General features: G+C 38.2%; 1 protein-coding gene across 10 annotated transcripts in view; it reads right to left on the bottom strand.

Annotated features, from left to right (window-relative positions):
• Positions 1–3318: 3318 nt before the first annotated feature.
• The window catches only part of LOC139759894 (uncharacterized), a 295508-nt gene continuing 274399 nt past the window's right edge, over positions 3319–24427 (bottom strand). For 4 of the 10 annotated variants that reach the window (XM_071682442.1, XM_071682443.1, XM_071682449.1 and 1 more), the window contains 5 exons: positions 21970–22137; positions 16779–16891; positions 15502–15637; positions 12088–15287; positions 3319–10816 (listed from right to left, as the gene is read on the bottom strand). In XM_071682442.1, coding sequence (XP_071538543.1) covers positions 10742–10816; positions 12088–15287; positions 15502–15637; positions 16779–16891; positions 21970–22137 — 3692 coding nt within the window. In that variant the 3' untranslated portion in view covers positions 3319–10741. The remainder of the gene's footprint in view (positions 10817–12087; positions 15288–15501; positions 15638–16778; positions 16892–21969; positions 22138–24427) is intronic. The other 6 variants (XM_071682445.1, XM_071682450.1, XM_071682452.1 and 3 more) reach the window with 3 other exon arrangements.

Genomic DNA, 24427 nt, shown 5'->3' with positions numbered 1-24427 from the left:
GTTTTATCGAGGATGTAAGGGATGTGTACGAAAGGAAGAGAGGAAAGTGATTGGTTCTCAGTGAATGGGTTTGGGTTTTTGGGAGGGGTGTTTGATGTCCCAGGTTGTTTGTTTGTTTTTTGGATGGGTTGTTAGGGAGTGGGAAAGCAAGAGGTTTTTTTTTGGAAAAAGGGGGGAAGTATGCAGCCCCGTTGTGGATGGGAAAGAGCTTGGGAAGTGGTCATTTTTGTTTCGCTGATGATACAGCACGGTGGCTATTCGCGTGAGAAACTGCAGAAGCTGTGGGCTAGTTTTGGGAAAGTGTGTGAAAGAAGAAAGCTGAGAGTTAATGTGAAAAAGAGCAAGGTTATTAGGTACATTAGGGTTTTAGGGACGAGTCAAATTGGGAGGTAAGTTTGAATGGAGATACACTGGAAAAGTGAAGTGTTTTAGATATCTGGGAGTGGATTTGGGAGCGGATGGAACCAGGGAAGCGGAAGTTGAATCATAGGGGGGGGGAGGGGGGCCCAAAATTCTGGGAGCCTAGAAGAATGTTTGGAAGTTTTCCCCCCCCCCCCAGGACATTATCTCGGAAAGCAAAAAGGGGATGTTTTGAAGGAATAGTGGTTCCACACTAATTATTATGGTTTTGCAAGGCCCTGGCTATGGGTGAGTAGTGCGGAGGAGGGTGGATGTGCTGGAAATGAGATTTTGAGGACAAATGTGGTGTGAGGGGGTTTGATCGAGTAAGTAATAATAGGGTAAGAAAAGATGGTTTGGGAATAAAAAGAGTGTGGTTGAGAGAGCAGAAGAGGGTTTTTTAAATGGTTTTGGGCACATGGAGAGAATGAGTGAGGAAAGATTGACAAAGAGGGAAATATGTCAGGGGGGAGGAACAAGGAGAATGAGACCAAAATTTGGGGGTGGAAAGATGGGAGTGAAGATTTTGAGTGATCGGTTCGAACATGCTTTGGGGGGTGAAAGGCATGCAAGGGAATAAAAGTGGAAAATTTGGGGGAAAGATGTGGAAACCGGTTTGATGTGCTGTCCAAAGGATTAAACCAGGGCATGTGAAGCGTCTGGGGTAAACCATGGAAAAATTCCCGTGGGGCCCCGGATGTGGAAAGGGAGCGTGGTTTCAGTCATTAAAAACATGACAGCTAGAGACTGAGTGGGGAATGAATGTGGCCTTTGTTGTCTTTTCCTAGCGCTACCTCGCACACATGCGGGGAGGGGTTTTATTTCCATGTGTGGTGGGGGGGGTGATGGGAATGAATAAAGCAACAGTATGAATTATGTCAGTGTAATATATTATATGTCGTGTGTGTATAAATATGATACGTTTGAGATTATAGGGATGTATATTTGGTGTGTGGACGTGTATGTATATACAAATGTGGTGGGTTGGGCCATTTTTTTGTCTGTTTTCCTTGCGCTACCTCACTAACATGGGAGACCCGCGACAAACAAAATAAATAAATAGTTTACTTTCCAGTTTCAAAATTTCACAATAATTAAGTAGGTAGAAAAATAAAATCTTCATGATCAACAATTTCCATGAGCTTATTGATATACAATTACACATTTTTCTTGTGATAAAAAATGGCTAAAAACACATCTTCAACCTTATGTAAAATCTTTTGTAAAGGCACATAATGTAGACACACAAGTGCTTTTCATTGAAATTATTATAATGTTTTAAAAAGTAATATGGGAGTTTTAGCCTAATGAATGAAAAATCCATTAAATTTTTCATGTCAAACTTTCACAATTCATAAGAATAGAACTTTAGGAAAAATTATCACATATATTACCGAGACAAACAAACTGGAGAACATAGGCACTTACTTTGTGTGTGTGTGTGTAATATAAAAAATATATATATATTTTATATATATATATATATAATAATATATAAAAATATATATATATATATAAAAAAAAGATTTGGGCCCCAGGGAAACTTTCTATCCTCTTGAGGGTCCTGCGTACAGCAGTAAGGATGCTGGCACATCCACTGGTTGGACTACAGAGTCATTAAATGTTGTGATGTGTGTCAATCTTTTTTGCAGAGCAGGTGAGTAGTAGGTGCTTGATGTCTTTTTTGAGTTACATTCAAAGGAAAAAAAGGGTTTTTGGGTTTGTTGAAATGGTGTTTGTGGGATGGGCCCATACTAAAGGATAATAGGAAGGTGTAAAATGCTGTTGGTTTTAAAAGCATGTATTTCTGGTGGGTTGGAGTTTGAGTTGAGAGGTCCTTTTGTTTTTGGGCTTGCCTGTTATTCAGTGTGTATGTTTTTTTCCGTCAATTTTTGGTTTTGGGGGTCTGTGAGTATAGGTAACTATATGTAGGCAAGGGTGAACAACCCGATGAAAGCAAGTTTAGTCTGTCATGACAATGATCCAACCTGTCCCAGCTAATAAGTGTACCACAGCCTTTGAGCTGCAGGGGCCTCTAATAAAGTGCATCCTGGTAACACCCGGAACCCTTTTAGAAGTGGGGCCTGGGGTAAAATTTAAGATAAAATAAAAATTAGTAATAAATATTATTAAATATATTTCAAAATCTTATAAAATATCATTTTAAATATTATGTGGATAAGAAAAAGAGAAGGAAAAAGAAGAAGAGGATTGAGAAGAGGGAAAAAAAAGAGGGGGAAAAAAAAGAGACGGAGGAAAAAAAGGTCGGGGGGGAAAGAATTGGGGGGACTTGGGTTTTTGGAAAATAAAAGAGCCCAAAAGGAAATGGGTCGTAGAAAAGGGGGCCAAAAGGCTTGTGAAGGGCTAGGAATAAAAATGCTAATGGAAGGATGGAAAATTTTTTAAATTTTAATTTTATAAATAATATATTTTTTATTTTAAAGTATTTAAAAATATTTTAACAAAATTAAAATTTGCAAAAAAAAGCCTTAAAGATTTTAAGGATTCCCTGAAAAAAGAAGGGTCCCTTTTTGGGTTTATTTAGGTTATTTAATAGAATTCCTATGGGGGTTTTTCCCGAGTTATGTGCATATGCCTTTCAAACCCAAGGGAAAATAGTGAAAAAGGGGGATTTTTGAAGGGGGGATTCCTTTTAAAGGAGACAAAACCTTTCAATCAATGGGAAAGAGCAGGCGGTCAGAAGTGAAATTTATTGGGGGTTTCCTTTTAAAATTGAGTAGGGAAACCACACAAAAACAATATATTAATATATTATAAATATATATATTATATATATATATAAAATATATATATATATATATATTTATTAGAAGCAGTGAAAAGTTTTTATCGAGGATGTAAGGCATGTGTACGTGTAGGAAGAGAGGAAAGTGATTGGTTCTCAGTGAATGTAGGTTTGCGGCAGGGGTGTGTGATGTCTCCATGGTTGTTTAATTTGTTTATGGATGGGGTTGTTAGGGAGGTGAATGCAAGAGTTTTGGAAAGAGGGGCAAGTATGAAGTCTGTTGGGGATGAGAGAGCTTGGGAAGTGAGTCAGTTGTTGTTCGCTGATGATACAGCACTGGTGGCTGATTCATGTGAGAAAATGCAGAAGCTGGTGACTTGAGTTTGGTAAAGTGTGTGAAAGAAGAAAGTTAAGAGTAAATGTGAATAAGAGCAAGGTTATTAGGTACAGTATGGTTTAGGGTCAAGTCAATTGGGAGGTAAGTTTGAATGGAGAAAAACTGGAGGAAGTAAAGTGTTTTAGATATCTGGGAGTGGATCTGGCAGCGGATGGAACCATGGAAGCAGAAGTGGATCGCAGGGTGGGGGAGGGGGCGAAAATCCTGGGAGCCTTGAAGAATTTGTGGAAGTCGAGAACATTATCTCGGAAAGCAAAAATGGGTATGTTTAAAGGAATAGTGGTTCCAACAATGTTGTATGGTTGCGAGGCGTGGGCTATGGATAGAGTTGTGCGCAGGAGGATGGATGTGCTGGAAATGAGATGTTTGAGGACAATGTGTGGTGTGAGGTGGTTTGATCGAGTAAGTAACGTAAGGGTAAGAGAGATGTGTGGAAATAAAAAGAGCGTGGTTGAGAGAGCAGAAGAGGGTGTTTTGAAATGGTTTGGGCTCATGGAGAGAATGAGTGAGGAAAGATTGACCAAGAGGATATATGTGTCGGAGGTGGAGGGAACGAGGAGAAGTGGGAGACCAAATTGGAGGTGGAAAGATGGAGTGAAAAAGATTTTGTGTGATCGGGGCCTGAACATGCAGGAGGGTGAAAGGAGGGCAAGGAATAGAGTGAATTGGATCGATGTGGTATACCGGGGTTGACGTGCTGTCAATGGATTGAATCAGGGCATGTGAAGCGTCTGGGGTAAACCATGGAAAGCTGTGTAGGTATGTATATTTGCGTGTGTGGACGTATGTATATATATGTGTATGGGGCTGGGTTGGGCCATTGCTTTCGTCTGTTTCCTTGCGCTACCTCGCAAACGGAGGAGACAGCGACAAAGCAAAAAAAAAATATATATATATATATATATATATATATATATATATATATATATATATAGAGAGAGAGAGAGAGAGAGAGAGAGAGAGAGAGAGAGAGAGAGTCTGAAGTGGAGGGAACAAGGAGAAGGGGTAGACCAAAGTGGAGGTGAAAGGATGGAGTGAAAATGATTTTGAGTGATTGAGGTCTGAATATGCAGAAGGGTGAAAGGCGTGCACAGGATAGAGGGCACTGGAATGCTGTGGCACACTGGTTGACTCGCTATCAGTGGACTGAAACAGGGTATGTGAAGTGGCTAGGGTAAACCATGGGAAGGTCTGTGGGGTCTGGTTGTGGATACAGTGCTGTGGTTTCACTGCACTGCACATAACATCTAGAGGATGGAAGTGAGTGAATGCAGCATTTCTTCATCTGTTCCTGGTATTACCTTGGTAAGGTGGGAAATAGCGATCAAGTATGTAAATATAGATATACTGTGGAGAGGTCTCTGGTTTCGGTTCCTTATACATGACAGCTAGAGACTAAGTGTGCATGAATGTGGCCTTTTTGTCTTCCTGGCACTGCCTCACTGGCGCAGGGGGTGGTGATGCTGTTTCCTGATTGGGTGGGATGGCACTGGGAATGGATGAAGGCTAGCAAGAGTGAATGTGTGCATGTATATATGCCTATGTACATGCATGTGTATATGTTGATATGTATGTGTATGTGGGTCTATGTATATGGGAGCGGGTGGCTGGAAATCCTCCCCTCTCATTTTTTTTTTTAATTTTCCAAAAGAAGGAACAAGGAAGGGGGCCAGGTGAGGATATTCCCTCTAAGGCCCAGTCCTCTGTTCTTAACGCTACCTCGCTAATGCGGGAAATGGCGAATAGTATGAATAATTGAGGGAATAATTGGTATACATGGGGTGTTCAGTGTTGTAAATGGAAATGGTGAAGAGCTTGTAGATTTATGTGCTGAAAAAGGACTGATGATTGGGAATACCCGGTTTAAAAAGCGAGATATACATAAGTATACTTATGTAAGTAGGAGAGATGGCCAGAGAGCGTTATTGGATTACGTGTTAATTGACAGGCGCGCGAAAGAGAGACTTTTGGATGTTAATGTGCTGAGAGGTGCAACTGGAGGGATGTCTGATCATTATCTTGTGGAGGCTAAGGTGAAGATTTGTATGGGTTTTCAGAAAAAAAGAGTGAATGTTGGGGTGAAGAGGGTGGTGAGAGTAAGTGAGCTTGGAAAGGAGACTTGTGTGAGGAAGTACCAGGAGAGACTGAGTACAGAATGGAAAAAGGTGAGAACAATGGAAGTAAGGGGAGTGGGGGAGGAATGGGATGTATTTAGGGAATCAGTGATGGATTGCGCAAAAGATGCTTGTGGCATGAGAAGAGTGGGAGGTGGGTTGATTATATATATATATATATATATATATATATATATATATATATATATATATATATATATATATATATAATGCGTTAGCGAGGTAGCACAAAAAAACAGATGAAAGAATGGCCCAAGCTACCCACAAACACATGTTTATACATAAACACCTACACATGCACATATACATACCTATACATTTCAATGTATACATATACATACAGACATATACATAATTACACATGTACAAATTCATCTTTGCTGCGTTCATCTATTCCCATTACCACCCCGCCACACATGAAGTGGCACCCCACTCCCCCTGCACGTGTGCAAGGTAGCGCTAGGAAAAGACAACAAAAGCCACATTCGTTCACACTCAGTCTCTATCTGTCATGTGTAATGCACTGAAACCACAGCTCCCTTTCCACATCCAGGCCCCACAAAACTTTCCATGGTTTACCCCAGATGCTTCACATGCCCTGGTTCAATCCACTGACAGCACATCGACCCCGGTATACAACATCATTCCAGTTCACTCTATTCCTTGCACGTCTTTCACCCTCCTGTATGTTCAGGCCCCGTTTGCTCAAAATCTTTTTCACTCCATCCTTCCACCTCCAATTTCGTCTCCCACTTCTCATTCCCTCCACCTCTGACACATATATCCTTTTTGTCAATCTTTCCTCACTCATTCTCTCCATGTGACCAAACCATTTCAATACACCCTCTTCTGCTCTCTCAACCACACTCTTTATTACCATACATCTCTCTTACCCTTTCATTACTTACTCAGTCAAACCACCTCACACCAAGTAAAAGAGAGGAGGGGCGTTGTTCCCTGTGAAGGTCTGCACCAGGGATTTGTGATGTCACCATCACTGTTTAATTTGTTTATGATTGGGTGATTAGGGAGGTGAATCAGTTGTTAACGGGTGACATGGCCTTTGTGGCAGAATTGAGTGAGAAACTGCAAAAGGTGGTTTCAGAGTTTGGGAGAGTGAGTGGGAGGATTAAGATAAGAGTATTAGGTTAAACTGTGGAAAGCACGAGGTTAGTTTAAGTGTGAGTTGCAATAGAGAGAACCTGAAGGAAGTGTGAAAAAAAATATATTACATATATGCATATTGATGTGTTACTGTAGTCTACCTTGATAAGCTTACTGAGCAAGTGGAAAGTCACCTTCAGTGAGACTGTAACACCATTATGAATGAAAAGTAAAATCTTGTTGAGGAACTTCACATTCCAAAGGCATCCATCTCTTCACTGTTACTGATTGTTGGGCAACCCTGAAGCTGCAGGAGCCCTTTAAAAGGGGTCTTGGTATATATATATATATATATATATATATATATATATATATATATATATATATATATATATATATTAAAATATCAGTAACAAATATAGCTACTGGCTAGGGTTTATTTAACTAACTTCAAAATAAAATATGTAATTTTAAACAGAATCCATGGTTAGTGGACTATCATCAGCACATCATAATAAAACTAATTTATAACAAGATACATGGACTAGACATCATAACAAACACTGATGTCAGGATGTGCTATGCAGCAAAGTCAAATACCTCTCACCTATCCATTATATTTTAATATGGAATAAAAAGCCCTATAAAAATTTTTTTTATCACAGTGAAGATAAAATAAAGTCATTTTAATAAACTAAAGACACCAGACAGCTGGGCCACAGTTTTATGGGGGGGCAGTGGAGTGAGTAGCCTTCATTGAGGTTTGCAACATTATTCAAACAGAGGCTATTTGAATAAAAACAGATATATACCTGATTGGCAATAAGCGACAAAAGTCAAACAGGCAAAAGAATTTAATGTAATCATATTAATTATCCTTGCACCTGAGCAGTATACATGTGCATGCCATGAAAATAAACATAAAAGAAGCCAAGAAAACCAATAACCACTCTCTTTAAATCAAAAGATATCTTTACAATATCTATAAATCTTTGTCTAGCTTACAGAATTTGCATCTCTAAATTTGTTACATATAAAAAATGTCAAGATAACTGATATACCATTGGATGTCATCTGGAATTTGTGTTCTTGAAATTCAAACTTTAGGAAATTTTCAGTTATTGTAAATCAATAGATTCATGCAGTCCAACAAGACTGTAGTACCTTAGAATGCATTACCACAGTTGCTAAAATGCTTGAAGTAATTTGGGGAAAACTTAATGAAAAATCAAATACAAGCCAAATCTTTCAAATGGCAGGCTGAAATTTTGTAAATTCTACAATCCCTCTGACTACTAAGAATATACTTTTACACTGGTTCAGGCAACTGCTCGACATGTCATTTTATAAGGTGAAGTTTTCTGCCACAATTTCAAGGCCAGGTTCTCAGTAGGGGGGTGGAGGGACGTATGGATGATGAATGTCTTAACAGTACAATTGTACTTTTTCCCTTCAGACTTGAAAGAGGGAGGTAGTACTCAGTTTGTGTTGATGTTGCTCCAATCATCTATTTCTACTGACATATATCTATAAATGTTACTGATGATGTTACTGATACAGTACTGTATATGAAATGATCGTAACAGAATAAAAGGAAAATAATCATCATTACATCTGTATATGTGGAGAAAAAGTTAAAACATGCATGGCAGCAACATTATCCACTGTTATCCATGATAAAAGAGGTACTACAGCTTGTCCATGGATTTTACAACACTAAACTTCCTATTGTTCTCTTTGTTAGGGGAACACATTTTTTATATAAAAAAGGTCATGTGGACAGAGGTACCATATTTGTGAGGTTAGAGGGTTAAAAGAGCTTGCTATACTAGACTATTATTCTCAGGCAATGCACTGTATCATTCACATTCCAGCCCATCCCCTTCATTTGCAAGGTGCTAAAAAAGAAACTGCTAAAGAAGTTATGCTTACAAATAAAGTATTAAAAATTAAATCAATAAACAGATGTTTCAGCTAACTATAGTATTGAAATATAATTTACAATTCTTTAATAATCCTGCTTTACTATCACTAATCAAGGAACATATAACATAGGGTTTTTTCATGGGAAAGCTGTATCCTATTACAGCAGAAATAGTACAAAATTATGGGATATCTGTTTTAGGTAATTTCAAGTTATTATAGGATAAGACTTAAACCTGATCCACCGTAGAATGCACATAAAATTTTTCAGTATTCATTGCCTCATACCATAGGAACTAAAATATATAAACATACTGTATATGCTTATTGCAGTATGCCTTTTTTGTGGGGAAATTCTTTTGCCAGTACTAGTTCAGTGCAATGTATGTGTATCATCTTTGTAGCGATGTATTTTCTATGAGTACTTTTAAATTAAGACCATTATTTTAGTACAAGGGCTATGGTTATAACCAACCATTTTCAATAAGGATCAGAAAAAAAGCATCACTCAGATAGGATTCCTCAGGGCAAAGGGGAAGATACAAGAGTGATAACTGTACCCAAGGTCTGCATATTATGTAGTCTTCAAGACTGGGAGGTACCTGAGCCTAATGGAACAAGCCAGCTAACTCTGAAACCATTTCTCATGAAATATGCTATTAACATATTGGACACCACAATATTGTTAAATCCACTTTATAACCCAAACCAGATTCCCCCCAAAAGCAAATATACAAGCTTGTCAAAATGTATATACAAAATATTTACACAACTTACATGTTACTTCAGCTTCGTTCATTCCACTGTCCTTTACAATAACTCATAAAGCCAAATGACAATGTAGATACTCTTTAAACTGAAAAGCCACTTTTGTCACAACTGTTTGCTATGTACATCAAACAGACTTGACACGGACCACTTGACAAAATTTGATTTGCTGGATACAAACCAGTCAGTATTTTATATACTGTCCATAACAGCTCCATTTCCAGCTTGCAGACTGAACTACTGGAAGAGTTAGGACAGAAAAACTATAATATACTTTTAAACTAGACCCTGAACCCAATTTTACGACATGGTGTTTACTGCATCCCCATTGCTCATCTATGGTTCCCATTCCCTTTTTACAAGTATAAAAACTTTTAAACCCCCATCAGAATTCGTTTCCTTTAAAATTCTAAGTCTAAATAACATGTATTTGTCATCATTATTGTCTTGGATGAAAAAGTTTCTTCAGAAATATTTTTGTATTATAAAATCAATAGAAAATGCTGATTCTTTTTGAGTCTATACAAGCGTAATCTGAAAATGCACAAAACAAAAATTCTGTAGTCACTGACTAATTTCCAAGTACAAGCATATTATGGTCATTTTGCATTTAAACTTACATTAACTTACTAAAAAAATATTGCAAAATGAATGCAACAGGATATGGTTTTAGTGTATATATGAACACAGTCGTTTTCAACACAATGACACCACACAACATATCCTTCCCTTGATTACAGGATTATCTTGCAAGTACTAGGATTTAAGAAGCACAATCAAGATTATGGCTGGTAGACCTTAAGCATGAGTTACTGAATCTAAAAGGTCACTGAACATAACTAATATTTATCACTATTCACCATTAAAGTGATCAAGAAGTTTTAGACTTTGAACTGCTGATGAGTTAAAAGAATGGGTCCCTGTCCATTCTGATGGGGAACAGTTTATTACAACTATACATTTTACTTCGGTAATGATTTTGAAAAATATAAATAAACTTGGAACTTTAAACAAAGTGAAAACTGAAAAATGGTTGTGTAAATATACTTTCCCAAAAAACAATGAACATTTGAAACATAACCAATTTTGAATTATCTAAAATTTTAATTGTTAACAATATTCAAGGAATTTTAATGACAAAGAATTGTGTATTTAGATTTACAACATAAAATTCTTTGAGGAAATTCTTTAAATCTTAAATTCAATGGCAGTAAACTGAAGTTGTTTCTGCAATCATTTGGGCCAGGGTCGTCCTTGATAAAGCTTCTGCTAGGCAACCTGAAGCTTCTGAAAGTTGTTGGCCATTTCTAGAACTTTGCTGTTTCGAGACACAGGTGGCCGAGTCTGGAAATATAAAGAAATGAGATAATTAGTAATATTCATATCTTATTTATTTTATTATACTTTGTCGCTGTCTCCCGCGTTTGCGAGGTAGCGCAAGGAAACAGATGAAAGAAATGGCCCAACCCGCCCCTCATACACATGTATATACACACGTCCACACACGTAAATATACATACCTACACAGCTTTCCATGGTTTACCCCAGACGCTTCACATGCCCTGATTCATATATATATATATGATTGTCTTTACAGGTGCTTGCCTTTTCTTGCGTTAGCATGGTAACACCAGGAACACACAAAGAAAAGGCCTCATATGCTCTTATCTAATCTCTGTCTGCTATGTGTATTGGAAAGAGAACACAACCTCTATCAATGACCAGGCCCCACAGATCTTACCACGGTTTTCCAAGGCTACTTTATATGCTCTGGTTCAGTACACTGACAGCACACCACCCCCTGTACACCACATTGCTCATATTCGGTTAATTCCTTGCAAGCCTTTCACCCTCCTGCATGTTCAAGCCCCAAGCAATCAAACTAATATTCAAGCCATCTTTCCATCTCCAATTTGGTCTCCCCCTTCTTCTTGTTCCCTCCACTTCTGGCCCATATATTTTTCTGTTAACCTCTCCTCACTCATTCTCTCCATATGGCCAAGCCATTTCAGCACACCCTCCAGATCTACAACCATACCCTTCTTATTATCATACATTTCTCTTACCCTATCATTTCTTCCCTGATTATCCCTCCTCGCACCACATTTAAACAAATCTGAACATTTTGTATCCTTCTCATCTACAGCCCATGCCTCACATCCATACAACATCAATGGGACTACTATACCTTCAAACACAGCCATTTTTGCCTTGTCAAATAGTGACCTTTCTTTCTTTCCGCACATTCAACAATGCTTTCAGAACCTTTGCTCCCTCACCCACCCTATGGTTAACCTTTGCTTCCTATTCCTATTATCAGTGTTTTGGTCTCCATATCATCAAGGTTAGAGCTTACACAGCTGGCAGGGACATGAGAGATAGTTTTGCAGTCCTCAAATATCTTTGATTTACACATATGCAATTTTAAGAACACCTGAGCATGACAAAATCTCAGCTCTTCTTCCTTTTCATGTGTCTTCATACAAGCCTGGACATAGATAAGTGAAACAGACAAGATTTGAGTCCTCCAATACAACATAAGCTAGGCTGGGGTTAACGTTTTCATAGCACTACTGATCCTGACTCACTACTGGGGAGTAAAAAAAGACACTTACCTCAATTATTATTTCTTCAGAGTCTGGGGTCTTTGTCTGTTTAAGTCTGCCTTCACGTCGCTGTCTTACTAGAACTCTCCAATCATCTGCTGCTTGTTGTGCTGCTCCCTGTTCAGACTTTCCTACACTAGTATTGCTGCAGGTGCTAACAGTGCTGGAAATCAGATCGGTGCTAGAACTGGTAACAGAAGCGGATGTAGGCAGAGTATCAGAACGACAACTTGTAGAAGCTGCTTGAGTGCGAACAGTGATGGTAAATGAAGGTGTGTTGTTACGAGCCTCTGTGACAGATGGTCCTGATTTATTTGTGAGTGATACAGGGGTGCCAGGTGATGGACTACTTGTAGAACCAGACTGAAAGGGGCTCAATACTGGTGAGGTAGATGCTGGTAATATATTTTGAGTTGAAGGAGTGGTTGGACCATGTGAACGGTCTTTCCCTCCACTCATAAACCTGCGGCGTGCTGCACTAATATCAAGTGGTGATATTTCTACTTCAATTTCTTCAGTTTGCTCAAAATCTTGGGTTCCCTCACCATCACTCACTGAGCTTGTGGATAACTTTTTCTGTTGTGTATTTAATGCATTTGGCAGTACTGCAGGGATTTGAGGCTGTTGAGCTGGTTGCAGGAAATCCTCCTGATCTAGTTGTGGGCGAGGTGGCCAAATGAGACCAGACCCAGATCGAGATGATACTGTTGATTTTGATGGTGCAGGTGTTATTAATGGTGCTGCTGGACTACTATCACTTTCATTTCCACAACCACTATCATTAATACTTGTAAAACTGCTGCTTCTGTTACTGATAATTTTGCTGATTATTCCAGGTGGAGTGGTAGATACTGTGATGAAACTTTCTGGTGCAGCAGGAGCTACAGAAGTTGTGTTTGCTGGACGTACAGTTGAAACTTGAATAGGAGTGGTGTTTGGTTTGCTCTGGGAACTACTAGTTGTTATGCTATTACTTGTGGTTGTGATGGTGGTAATGCTTCGAGGTAAACTGCTTGTGATAGTAATTTCTGTGCTGCTTGTGTCTGTGTTATTGTTACTAGACAAAATAAGCACCATTGGCTTTGAAGACACTGGTGAGCTCAGTGGAGCATTTGAGGTTGATACTGGGGGTGGGCAAAATGAAAGGGCTGGGTTACCCACAGATTTGCGATTAAAGGAAATGGCATTTATACTTGGTTTCTGTAAAACATCTGTTGATGACTGGGAGGTAGAAACTGATGTTAATGAGCTTCCAATGCTAACTGGTGCTGGTGAAGTGTTGTTGTGAGCTCTGACAGGAGAGACAGTTACCTCTGATACCTCACTTGAAGCTTCCACATTTGTTTCATCATTATCTGAGGATTCTGATTTATCTTTCTCCACATCTTTGACTTTAAAGGACCGTCTTGCAAAGACCTTAAAAAGCTCAGGTTGTTCTCTCTTAGATGGTGAGGGTGGTGTTTGGCTTGTTACAGTTGTAGAACGTTCCATAACAGATGCCCGCTCTGATACTAGAGGTTTTCGCAAAACGACACGATCTAAAGATGGTTCTGGTAAACTACCTTCCACACTAGAGTCACCATCTCCACTTTCTGCATTACTTCCAGATGGAGATACATCTCTGAATAGTCCTTTATTTCCCTGAACATTACTTTTCTTTCCTAGAGATGTAGGAGTCTTATTTTCCTTAGAAGTGGGGACACTACTAGCTTCTTTCTTAGGGGTAGAAAAACTCTCTGGTAAACGATCTGATATTTGCAATTCTTTTTGAGTGGATTCCATTGCTGATGAAGTTTCAGGTTTTTTGTTTGATACTTCTACCTCTTTGCTGTCACTCTTGGAATTTCTCTCTTGTTCTGTATCATAAATAACAGACTGACCTTTGCTCTCTACACGGTTCAGCTGTATGCGCATAAACTCTGGGACCTGGGTTGGCTTTGGATCACGCAGTGGAGGGCGTTTCATACTGGGTTCTTTCCTCACTGGGCGATGCGGTACAGATTCTCCTTCTCCCTCACCTTCATCTGGAGTTGGACCCTGACTTGGAGATTCTTCTCCTTTCTGTATGGGGTGAGAACGTAATGTTTGCCCTGGGGATTTCTTGCCCTCTGGTTTTCCAGATTCTGTCTTTTCTTCTAGTGAATTTATTTGTGATCCTGGTATAGGCTTGGCTTCAGCTGCCTTTGTAGCCAGTTCAGTAGTTTCAGCTTCTTTAGTAAGATATTCGGGGTCTACAGCAAAAGTCATGTGGTCTACACTTGCTGCTTTTCGCAAAAATTCTTCTGATTCACGTGAATGTATACCTATACTTGAATCTAAAGAAAATGGTCCTGAGTTTAATTCTTGTCCACTTAGTTGCTGTTGATGTAGCTGTTGAAGGTGTTCTTGGTGTTTCATCAGAACTGTTTTGTTTTGGTTTTGTGAATGCTGGCGAATAAACACTCCTGGAAGAGGTGTAGTAGTGAGAGAGTCCGTGGAAGAGCGCTGTGGTGATCCTGACATTTCCATCTGTGTTATCTTACTTGGGGCAACAGGTCGTGCACTTGACTTCCTCATGTCATCATCACCATCTAAACTTTCCAGTGAAGATGAAAGACGGGATACCTTTGCTGGTACACCACTTTGATCTTCAACATTTGTGTGAGGTGAAACTTTGCGCCGAACAATATTTCTATGAGCTATATTTTGCTCTGGCACCTCTCTAAAGCTTTTAGCTTTCCTCACACCTTCAGGGGGTCGTGATGGATGCTCGTCAAATGATGTTATACGGAAGGTGGCCTGATGACCAGATGCAGTGCTTTCCATGTGTCCTTCTGCATTAACTGAGCATGCTACTTGAGGTGAAGATGAAGGAACCTCTTTCGTGACTCTTTCCTTACTAGGTTCTCTAGGACGTCCAGAAGGAGGGAGAGGGTGGGATTCTTGACGTGTCTTTGAAGCTCCTCCTATCACTGGGAAGCGTGAGCCAGAGTCCCTTCTCTTTTCTCTAGATGCTCTCTGGTCTCCACCACGCCTAAGAGGGCTAACACTGTTTTCTCGGCTATCATCACCACTTCCTCGGGATGGTCGTCGTCCTGAAATTCTACCACCAAATAAGCGTTGAAACAGGGGCTCATCACGCTTTTCTTCCTTGTCTTTCTTGTCAGACTCTTGGTGTTCCACACATGTTTCATGTTCATTACTGCTACTGCTTGGCTCCTCCAGAATATCTAAAAAAAAATTTTTTTATGAGGGTTTATTCATTATTACACCTTACACAACACCAAGCAATATCATCTTTTTATTTCAAGCTCATTGAATGAGTTAGATCTTATCTTGAATTGAGAAATATATTTCCTGAACATACACAGTCATCTTCATCTTATATGCCTTAATATTTTTCAAATGTCAATTACTTGTATCTAAAAAGTGACAGTAACGTACTTGACTCTGGCAGTGCGGGGCTTGGAGATGGAGATGCTGCACGGACGGTGGTGAGCTTCTGAGATGTAGAATTCTTGCTGTTGGCCTCTTCAATCACATCAGGTAAACTCATTTGTCCCCCAATCTGTTGGGATAACTTGTTTTTGCAAGGTTTTACTAATTTTGTTCTATCATACCATATATATGTTTTATGTGTATTACTCATGTGTATTATTCACTCTGGAATTTGTGCTCCACTGTTCAACATATGGCAAATGGTCTTGTCACTCTTTTAGATGCTAATGAAGGATTTTACAATATAGCAACAATGACATCTTTGGTACTGACCACAGGATTATCATTTGATATACATGAGCAAAAGCATACATTAACATATAAAAATATTGATGACATCTTTTGGTTCTATGGTTCTACCAAAAGTTAAGATATATTCAATGAAAAAGATGGATATAATCTAAGAGACATCAGTGCTGCCTTAAATCCAACTTGAAGCAGAAAGGTACTGTGTCTCAGTAAATGACCCACTCCCTTCATTCCCAAAACCATATTATTCCTTTTGTGTTTATTACCTTGATACTACATTATTTTATTACTGAAAAGGAGGCTTTGTTGGTATCGTATGTGAGGAAAACAGTTACTCAATGCTGCCTTCAAACTGATTTTTCCTTTACTGATAATGTCCTTGTAACATTACTGAGAGTATTATGTTAAATACATATATAAAGCACTATTCAAAATCATATGTGTATGTTGCACTTCCTTGCCCTTGAATTAAGGAAAGATATACATGATGAGGCTGGTAGCTAAAACTAAGTTGCTAGCCTCAGTAGGTAATGCTGCAAATATACAGTGGCAAATATCAGTCTCAGCAGGTAATGCTGCAAATATACAGTGGCAAATATCAGTCCAGCTAAAATACTCATTTATATTTTTTTCCTTTTGTTTGTTTATTCACCTGATGCTGCATTTATTCTTACCGAAAAAGAGGGTATGTTGGTAACATGAGTGTGGAAAACATTTGCTTACACATAATTCCTTTAAGACTATGATAATTAAATTATCTTAAAAAATCTTAACCAAGAATTTCCTTAAAAACAAGTGGTGATAGATGCATCTAGGTAAGCTTAAAAGTTAATAAAAATTCATCTTCACATGTTAGATTCAAATGACTAATTATTTTTTGAAGAATTTGCTGTGAATTAATCAGATGGATTCTGAAAATGTAGAATATGAAATTATCCATAGGTATGCAAAAATGAAAATTTTTTCTTTCTTACCTGAGTTGCCCTCCTTGCACGAGGAGCACCATGGGTTCGACGGGGTCTAACAGAAATTTTGTGAAAAGCAGCTTGGTGACTCAGTCGAACGGCACCAGCAACTGGTTCATTGTCTGTTGGAGAGTAAGGGTGTTAATGATGGTCATACACAACTCATAACTCAAAAGGATTACAGTATTAGGATCCTTGAGAGGACTGGATATATGAAGATACATATTCATGTTTGAAATTTAATATCGTTAATATGTAACCATGAACTAAACAACTGCAGACAAGTGAATTATCTACAGTCCAGCATTCATACAAAACAGTATGATGCTTGAATGAACCTTGGTCTGATATTCAAAGTATGATGAAACTAAACATCATAAGAAAAGGAAGTTTTTGAGATCATAAGGACTCTTAGTGACTAAGCTGGTTAGTTGGGTGAGTTACTATAAAGAATGTTGGCTTTAATAATTCATGGGAAGGAATTTCCATTTGCAAAGTCACTTGGAATATATATATTGGGTGGTGAATAGCCTGTAATATTCACTGGAGAGTGAGCTGATTGGGGCATTCACTAGTGGATGAAAAGGATGAGATACACACTGAATGATGGGATGGCAGGGATGATTGAGCAGCAACTTAGATGGACTGAATGCTGAAGTGGATATTTACATGTAGAGTGGTTTTACTGAAATATTCACTTGATAATTGGGTTGGTTGAAATGGCAACTGGGTGATAAGAGAATAGTAAATTATTCAGTAATTCTTTCTTTTCTTTCACAACTGTTGCTGTTCCCTGAATTAGTGAGGTAGCACTTGGAACGAAGAAAATGTCTCATTTTCTCGCATCCACTCTAGTTATCATGCATGATGCATCAAATCCACAACCCCATCCACAACCAGGGCCCACAGACCTCTCAAGAGGTTTAGTCCATGGACAGCATGTCACCCCCTGTATATCAAATTGCTCCAATTCACTCTATGCTATGCATGCTTTTCACCCAACTGCATATCTAGGCCCTGAGTACTCAAAAGCTTATTTACTCCATCCTTTCACTTCCAATTTGTTTTCCTCACTTCTTCTCCTCTACTTCTGACATATATCCTCTTTGTCAATCTCTCCTCACTCATTCTCTCCATATGTCTAATCCATTTTAGCACACCCTCTTCAGTTCTCTGAACAATACTCTCATCATCATACCTCTTTGTTCCCCTGTCATTACTCAACCCTCCTCACACTACATATTGTCCTCAAACATTTCATTTCCAATACATTTACCTTCTTCCATATATTCTCATTTATAGTCCATCATCACATCCATGCAACATTGCTGGACTACCATACCTTCACACATAACCATTTTTACCCTTCTAGATAGTGACCTTTCTCTTTAAACATCTTTCAATGCTCCCAGAACCTTTGCCCCCTCACCTACCTATGACTCATCATCATTTCCATGGTTCTATTTGCTGCCATGCCCACTCTTAGGTAACTAAAAATACCCTATTTCCTCCAAGTTTTCTCCATTCAAACTCATACCCCAACTACCCTGTCCCTCTACCCAGCTAAAGCTAATGACCTTGCTTTTGTTCACATTTACTTTCAGCCATCACCTTTCACACACTCACCCAGACTCTAACACCAACTTTTGCAGTTTCTTCCTCGAATCTACCACCAGCACCAAGTATCAGCAGTCAACTGATTCACTTTCCAGGCCCCTCTTTCCAAGACTATTGCATTTACCTCCCTTATTACCCTACCCACAAACATTAAACAGAGAAATCACACCCCTGTGCTGCAAATCCACATTCACCTGGGACAATTCACCCTCCTTACTCTTTTGATAAAAACTCCTCACTGCTTCTAATAGCCTTCCTCCCATACCATATGTTTGTAACACCTTCCACAAAGTATCTTATCAACCCTATCATATGCTTTCTCCAGATTCATAAATGCCATACACAAATTCTTTAATTTCTCTTTCTTAAACACTTTCTTCAAAAAACACACCTCTACCATACCTAAAACCACATTTTTCCTCCCCAATCTGATGCTCTGTGCATGCCACCACCCTCTCAATAACCACTCTCCCATACAGCTTACCAGGTATGCTCAACAAAGTCACACCTCTGTAATTCAAAGAAGCACCTTTGTTCTCTTGCCTTTATAATATGGCACTACACATGCATTCCAGCGATCCTCAGGCACTTCACCATAATCCATACTTATATAAAAATCCAAACTAACCAATCAACAACATAGTCACCCCCCTTAAGAAACTCAACTGCATTACTATCCACCCCAAATGCTTTGCCACATTCCATCTTATGCAGTGCTCTCACCACTTTTCTCTTCTTGAAACCACCTAGTCGACTCTCTCTTGGCAAACCTCCCTGACCTACATCTGCCACCCTAACATTCCACAATCCTTCAAAAAGTCACTCCATCTCCTTTTTACTGCTTGTTACCATTTCCTCATTTGCCCCCATCAATGATGTTACCGTTTTTTCTTGTTTTTCTCACACTATTCTCCTTTTAAAACATTTTATTCTCATTGAAACTTCATTTGCTGATACTCACCCATCCCAACTCCCACTTGCCCTTTTTTTTCAGGCCCTGCTCCTTTAACTTGATCTCCTGCAGCTTTCTTTGGTACATCTGATCACTTGCATTCCTTCCTTGTAAGCACCACTCATACACCTCTCATTTTTCTTTTAAAAGCAACATTGTCAACCTACCACTCATTACCCTTTCTCACCTTCCCACCTCCCATCTGCCACACACTTCTCTCGCACATGCTTGCACTGTTTTCCTGAAAAGCTCCCATTCCTCACCCCTGCTCTTGCCATTCTACACTCATTCTCTCCTGGCACTTCTTCATACATGTCTCTTTTCCAAGTTCACTTACTTTCACCACCCTCTTCTAACATGTATAATTTCCTTTGTTTCCAAAGACCTGTAGAAATCTTCACCCTCGCCTCCACCAGGTAATGATCAGATGTCCCACCAGCTACCCCTCTTAACACATTCATATCCAAGAGTCTCTATTTTGCAGGTCTATCAATCAGTATGTAATCCAATAATGCCCATATAACCATATTTCCTACTCACCCATGCATACTTATGTAAGTCTCTATTTTTAAACGAAGTATTCCCAATCACCAGTCTTTTTTCAGCACACAACCTTAAATGCTATTCACCATTTCCAGTCACCTTCCTGATTACCCCATTCCCTACAGTTATACCCTCAACAGCTGCACTTTTCACTTTTAAATTTAAATCACACATCACTAATACCTTGTCTCTTGCATCAAAACTGCTGACACTAATTCAGCTGCACCTGGAACACTTGCTTCTCTTCATCATTCTTCTCATGGCCAGATGCATAAGCAATAATAATCACACACCTCTCATTATCCACTTTCATTTTTACCTACATCAGTCTGGAGCTCACTTCCTTACATTCTTTCACATATTCCCACAACTGCTTCAGCAGTCGTGCTACACTTAACTCTTCCCGTCACACTAATTGCTGACTTTATCCCTTAGATATTCTCAAACCATTCTTTACCCTTACTTTTAAGCTTTGTTTCACTTAGGGCAAGAACATCCAGGTTCCCTTTCTTAAACAGACTACAAATATCTCCTTTCTTCCTATCTTGGTTACTTCCACACACATTCAGACACCTAGCCTGAATTTCAACTAGGATGAGCATTCCTCACTTGGCTCCCTCTTCATTTCTATCTTTTAGAAACTGAAATGTAAGGGAAGAGTTTCCAGTCCCGACTCCCACCTCTCATTGTTGCCTTCTACCACACTCAGGGAATACATGGGTGGTATACTTTTCCCCTGTCCCCAGGGGTAGAAACAATACATAATTGCATATAAATGAGACATCAGGTATACAAATTGGTTATAGATTAAATACGTTTAAGATATGCATAATGCTACACCACCCACACAAACTGTAGACAATAATTATATGTACAGATGCTTGGACAAAGGAAGAAAATTACATATAATACCCTAATATTATCCCAGAAACAAAAGGACAGGCATTTATAGACATTAAACACTTCACAATGCTAAGATACCACTGTGTGATATATAAATGAATATGAAATTATTTCATTTACCTTATCAAAATTCTAAATATGCAAACCCTAATGCAAGTTTTTAAGACAATTTTCAAAGTTTCTAATGACAGATGAACAGCATATGGAAAATTTGCTGGAGAAGGGAGACATTCTACCACAAAAGTTTATTTTCCAAGGCTTTGATGTCAACATTCATGCATAATCAAGAATACTCCATATCCTTATGTTTTGTTTTATACCATATGGATACAATACTTCCCCATGAAACATCACAAGAAATATATCAAGATCTACTATACACCACTAACAAACACAGTCATAAGACTATACATCTCAAATATAACAGCACCCACACTGAGAAGATAGTATAACTCATGAGGATAAGGTTTCAAAATTCTAAGCATGAGCAAAACATACAGCCATTACTCTTGGTATAGTATGAAATACATCTTGAACTTTCAAGCTCAAGAAACACACACTACATCAATCATATCAATTACAATCATAATGATGAGTACCATACTGTACAAAGAATGTTTAAACTCTGGGGTTTCCCAAAGAATGTAACAATGGCATATCACTATATACAGTTTTAAACTTAGCATTCTCCCCAAAGTAAGTTAACTCTGGCACTGTTTCAATACATCCCGTCTAATGTGCCACCATGTTACATCTCAAAGTGGGGGTTTTCCATCTGAAAAATTTGCTAACTTTAAATGGAAAATTCACTTTCTCAGCATCAATTTTTGGACTCCTAAATGTATGCTTACATAATGAACTTTTAAAAAATCCAATGCACATTGACTAATATTTAAGTATATAATTTAGGTACCATTTACATATATGATTAAAGCATTAACATTTAATTATACATTTTAGGCACTAACATTTAAGAATACAATTTAAGTATTTACATTTATGCACAAAATTTAAGCTTTATATTACCTTAACTTGTACATGGTCCTTGAAAATATATTTTTTCCATACACCGTGAAAGCTATCTACTGTGCAGGCAGTGATAAAAATGGCACAGCACAGATCCTGCTAGTCAAAGGGAATGTATATGTAAAATCCATTGTCTGCAAGCCCATGACCTTATCTGACCTGATTCTTTTCCAATGTCCTTCATGAATGGGTCACGACCATCAATAATGGAGTCGCTGACATAACTACGCCGCGTACTGACTCTCTTTGAAACACATTTGGACTGCTTTGAAGGGCCCTTTGTAGGGTACTCTGCATGACTCTCTGCATGTAGCTTTGAATTGCACTCTGTGATATGGACAGTATCTCAAGACAGTACCTCAAGATAGCACAACAATGTAATAAAAAAATACATCATACAACCTCATAAATATGAAAGGTTTATAAAAATCATGCAACTATCTGAAATTATTTGTTGTGTATATATATTAACAGAGATAAATAACTGTAATGAACTGCTGTTCTAAAATAAATAAGTAAAATGACAAATATAATAATCTGAAGAATAAGGTAACTATAATGGAATGAATGATCTAAAGACTGACAACAGGAATGAAAACAATCTTAAAAGTAGCTCTAATAAGATAAAGTATATATAGGTAGTACAGATTCCTTAAAATCTTTTAAATGAGTGAAGGATTACCTATTGTGAAGGAAGGATGGGACATTTCTACCACCAAAGATATGTCTAAAACTAGGATGCTTTACTGCTCCTCTACTAAACCATGCTGTTTGAGGCCATGGCATGCAAGCTTACCTAACTTCTGCAACGAAACTGATCAGATATACTTTAGATATTTTCCAATCAATTTCTTCATTTCCATACTAAATTATTCATCTTTGTAACACCTACAAGTAAAAAGAACAATCTTGTGCCTATAAGTTTACCTTTTCTTTTACTGTATTTATGGAACCTTTTGGTTTTAGTGGAATTAATTTAGTTATAAATGCTAACGGGAATTGATTTTTGGGGTTGGACTTGTAAATAAGACCTTCAGGATTCACAATTCATGATACAGTATATTACTCTTATTTATGCCCCAGAAAATAGCTAGTGGTTACCACAGTTTATTGCAGTTTTGATTTTTGTCAAGAGTTATTGTGCCCTGAAAATGAACTCTGTTGGTCAAATGCAACAATTTTGCCCACTTTGCAGGAGTATTCATGTCCAGAGAAGCTGTGAAAAGTCTTCAATTTTTCCTTGCTCATCTTGAAGTTTTACAAAATCAAGTCTACCATTATCTTGTGACAAGGTTATGGTTTTTCTGATGTGCTCAAAGAAGCTGTCATCTGATACAATTACTTTAAGAACTTTTAAATTTTCTATTCACAATACAAGCACATTTATTTGCATCTGGTATTTTGTACAAAACTATTTTCAAATTCTCCCATACTGAAATAGTTGGAACTTATCTCCACAGAACAACATGTTATTTACAATGGTCCAAAATTTCAAACATGCATTCCACCAATCCTCAGGTACCTTACCAAGATTCATACATATGATGAAAATTCTAACCAATCAACATCACAGAGACCATCTTCCTTTAGGAGGGTGAAAAATGTTTGAGGACAATACAATGTGTGAGGAGAGTTGATCAAGTAAGAAATGACAGGGTAAGATAGATATGTAGTATTAAGAGTAGTTGAGATTGCTAAAGTACGTGTGATGAAATATGAAAAGAATGAGTGAGGACAGCTGACAAAAAGGATATGTGTCAAAAGTGGACAAGACAGGGATGCCAAATTGGAGACAGAAGAATAGAGTGAAAAAGGTTTTGAGTGGGAGATACAATTGATACTTGATCCTTTGCTTTCAAAAAGAGTGGGCACATGTGACCCCCTGAAACAACAAGGATTTGCTACAATAACTATGACAGCTGTTCTTTGCTACAAAAACTTCACACATGATAACATCTTACCACTCTGTACTGCCTGATGTTTGTATTTATTTAAAGAAGTTTGATAATATGTACATGAAATAGGGCAAGGGTGAGAGCAAAGCCTAGAGCACTCCAGCAATAATAAGAAAATCAACAGAGTATGATAAGTCTTCCAGTATTCTGATGGTATAAACAGTGATTCACCTACTGCTTAGTTACTTAGGTGCTAAATGATCAGTAACAAATCCTTGGGGTTAGTGAAGCTGAAAGGCTATCTGAGAAAAGGATGATGTGGAGAGTGCAATACTTAATTTTGTCAAAGACTTTAAACCACAGCATGTATGTAAGTAACTGAGTACAAACATTCAAATGCAGAAAGGACATGAATGGCTAGGGTAAAATCCACTGCAAATGTCAAAGTATTTTGTCTTTCAGAAACAGATAAGTTAGCTGTTCTGACACCTGCAGCAGAATTTTTGCACACTTGGAACCATGAGATGCAATGGTGAAGTTATGATGTGTGATGGAAAGACAGAAGTGGAATACTTATGGTAGAAATACAGTGTTAGTTTTGTGAACAAGAGGGTTTGTTTGTTAAGACAAAATTGATGGTATTCTGGAACTGCTGTTTTGTATCACTGTCATTTTTATGTATCTAGGATGGCGTAAGATTTCCATTATATATAATATGTGAA

Source organism: Panulirus ornatus, chromosome 34 (genome assembly GCF_036320965.1).
Source record: "Panulirus ornatus isolate Po-2019 chromosome 34, ASM3632096v1, whole genome shotgun sequence".
Classification (NCBI taxonomy): domain Eukaryota; kingdom Metazoa; phylum Arthropoda; class Malacostraca; order Decapoda; family Palinuridae; genus Panulirus; species Panulirus ornatus.
Note: the sequence above shows the minus strand (reverse complement) of the source record. Positions and strands in the feature narration are given on the sequence as shown.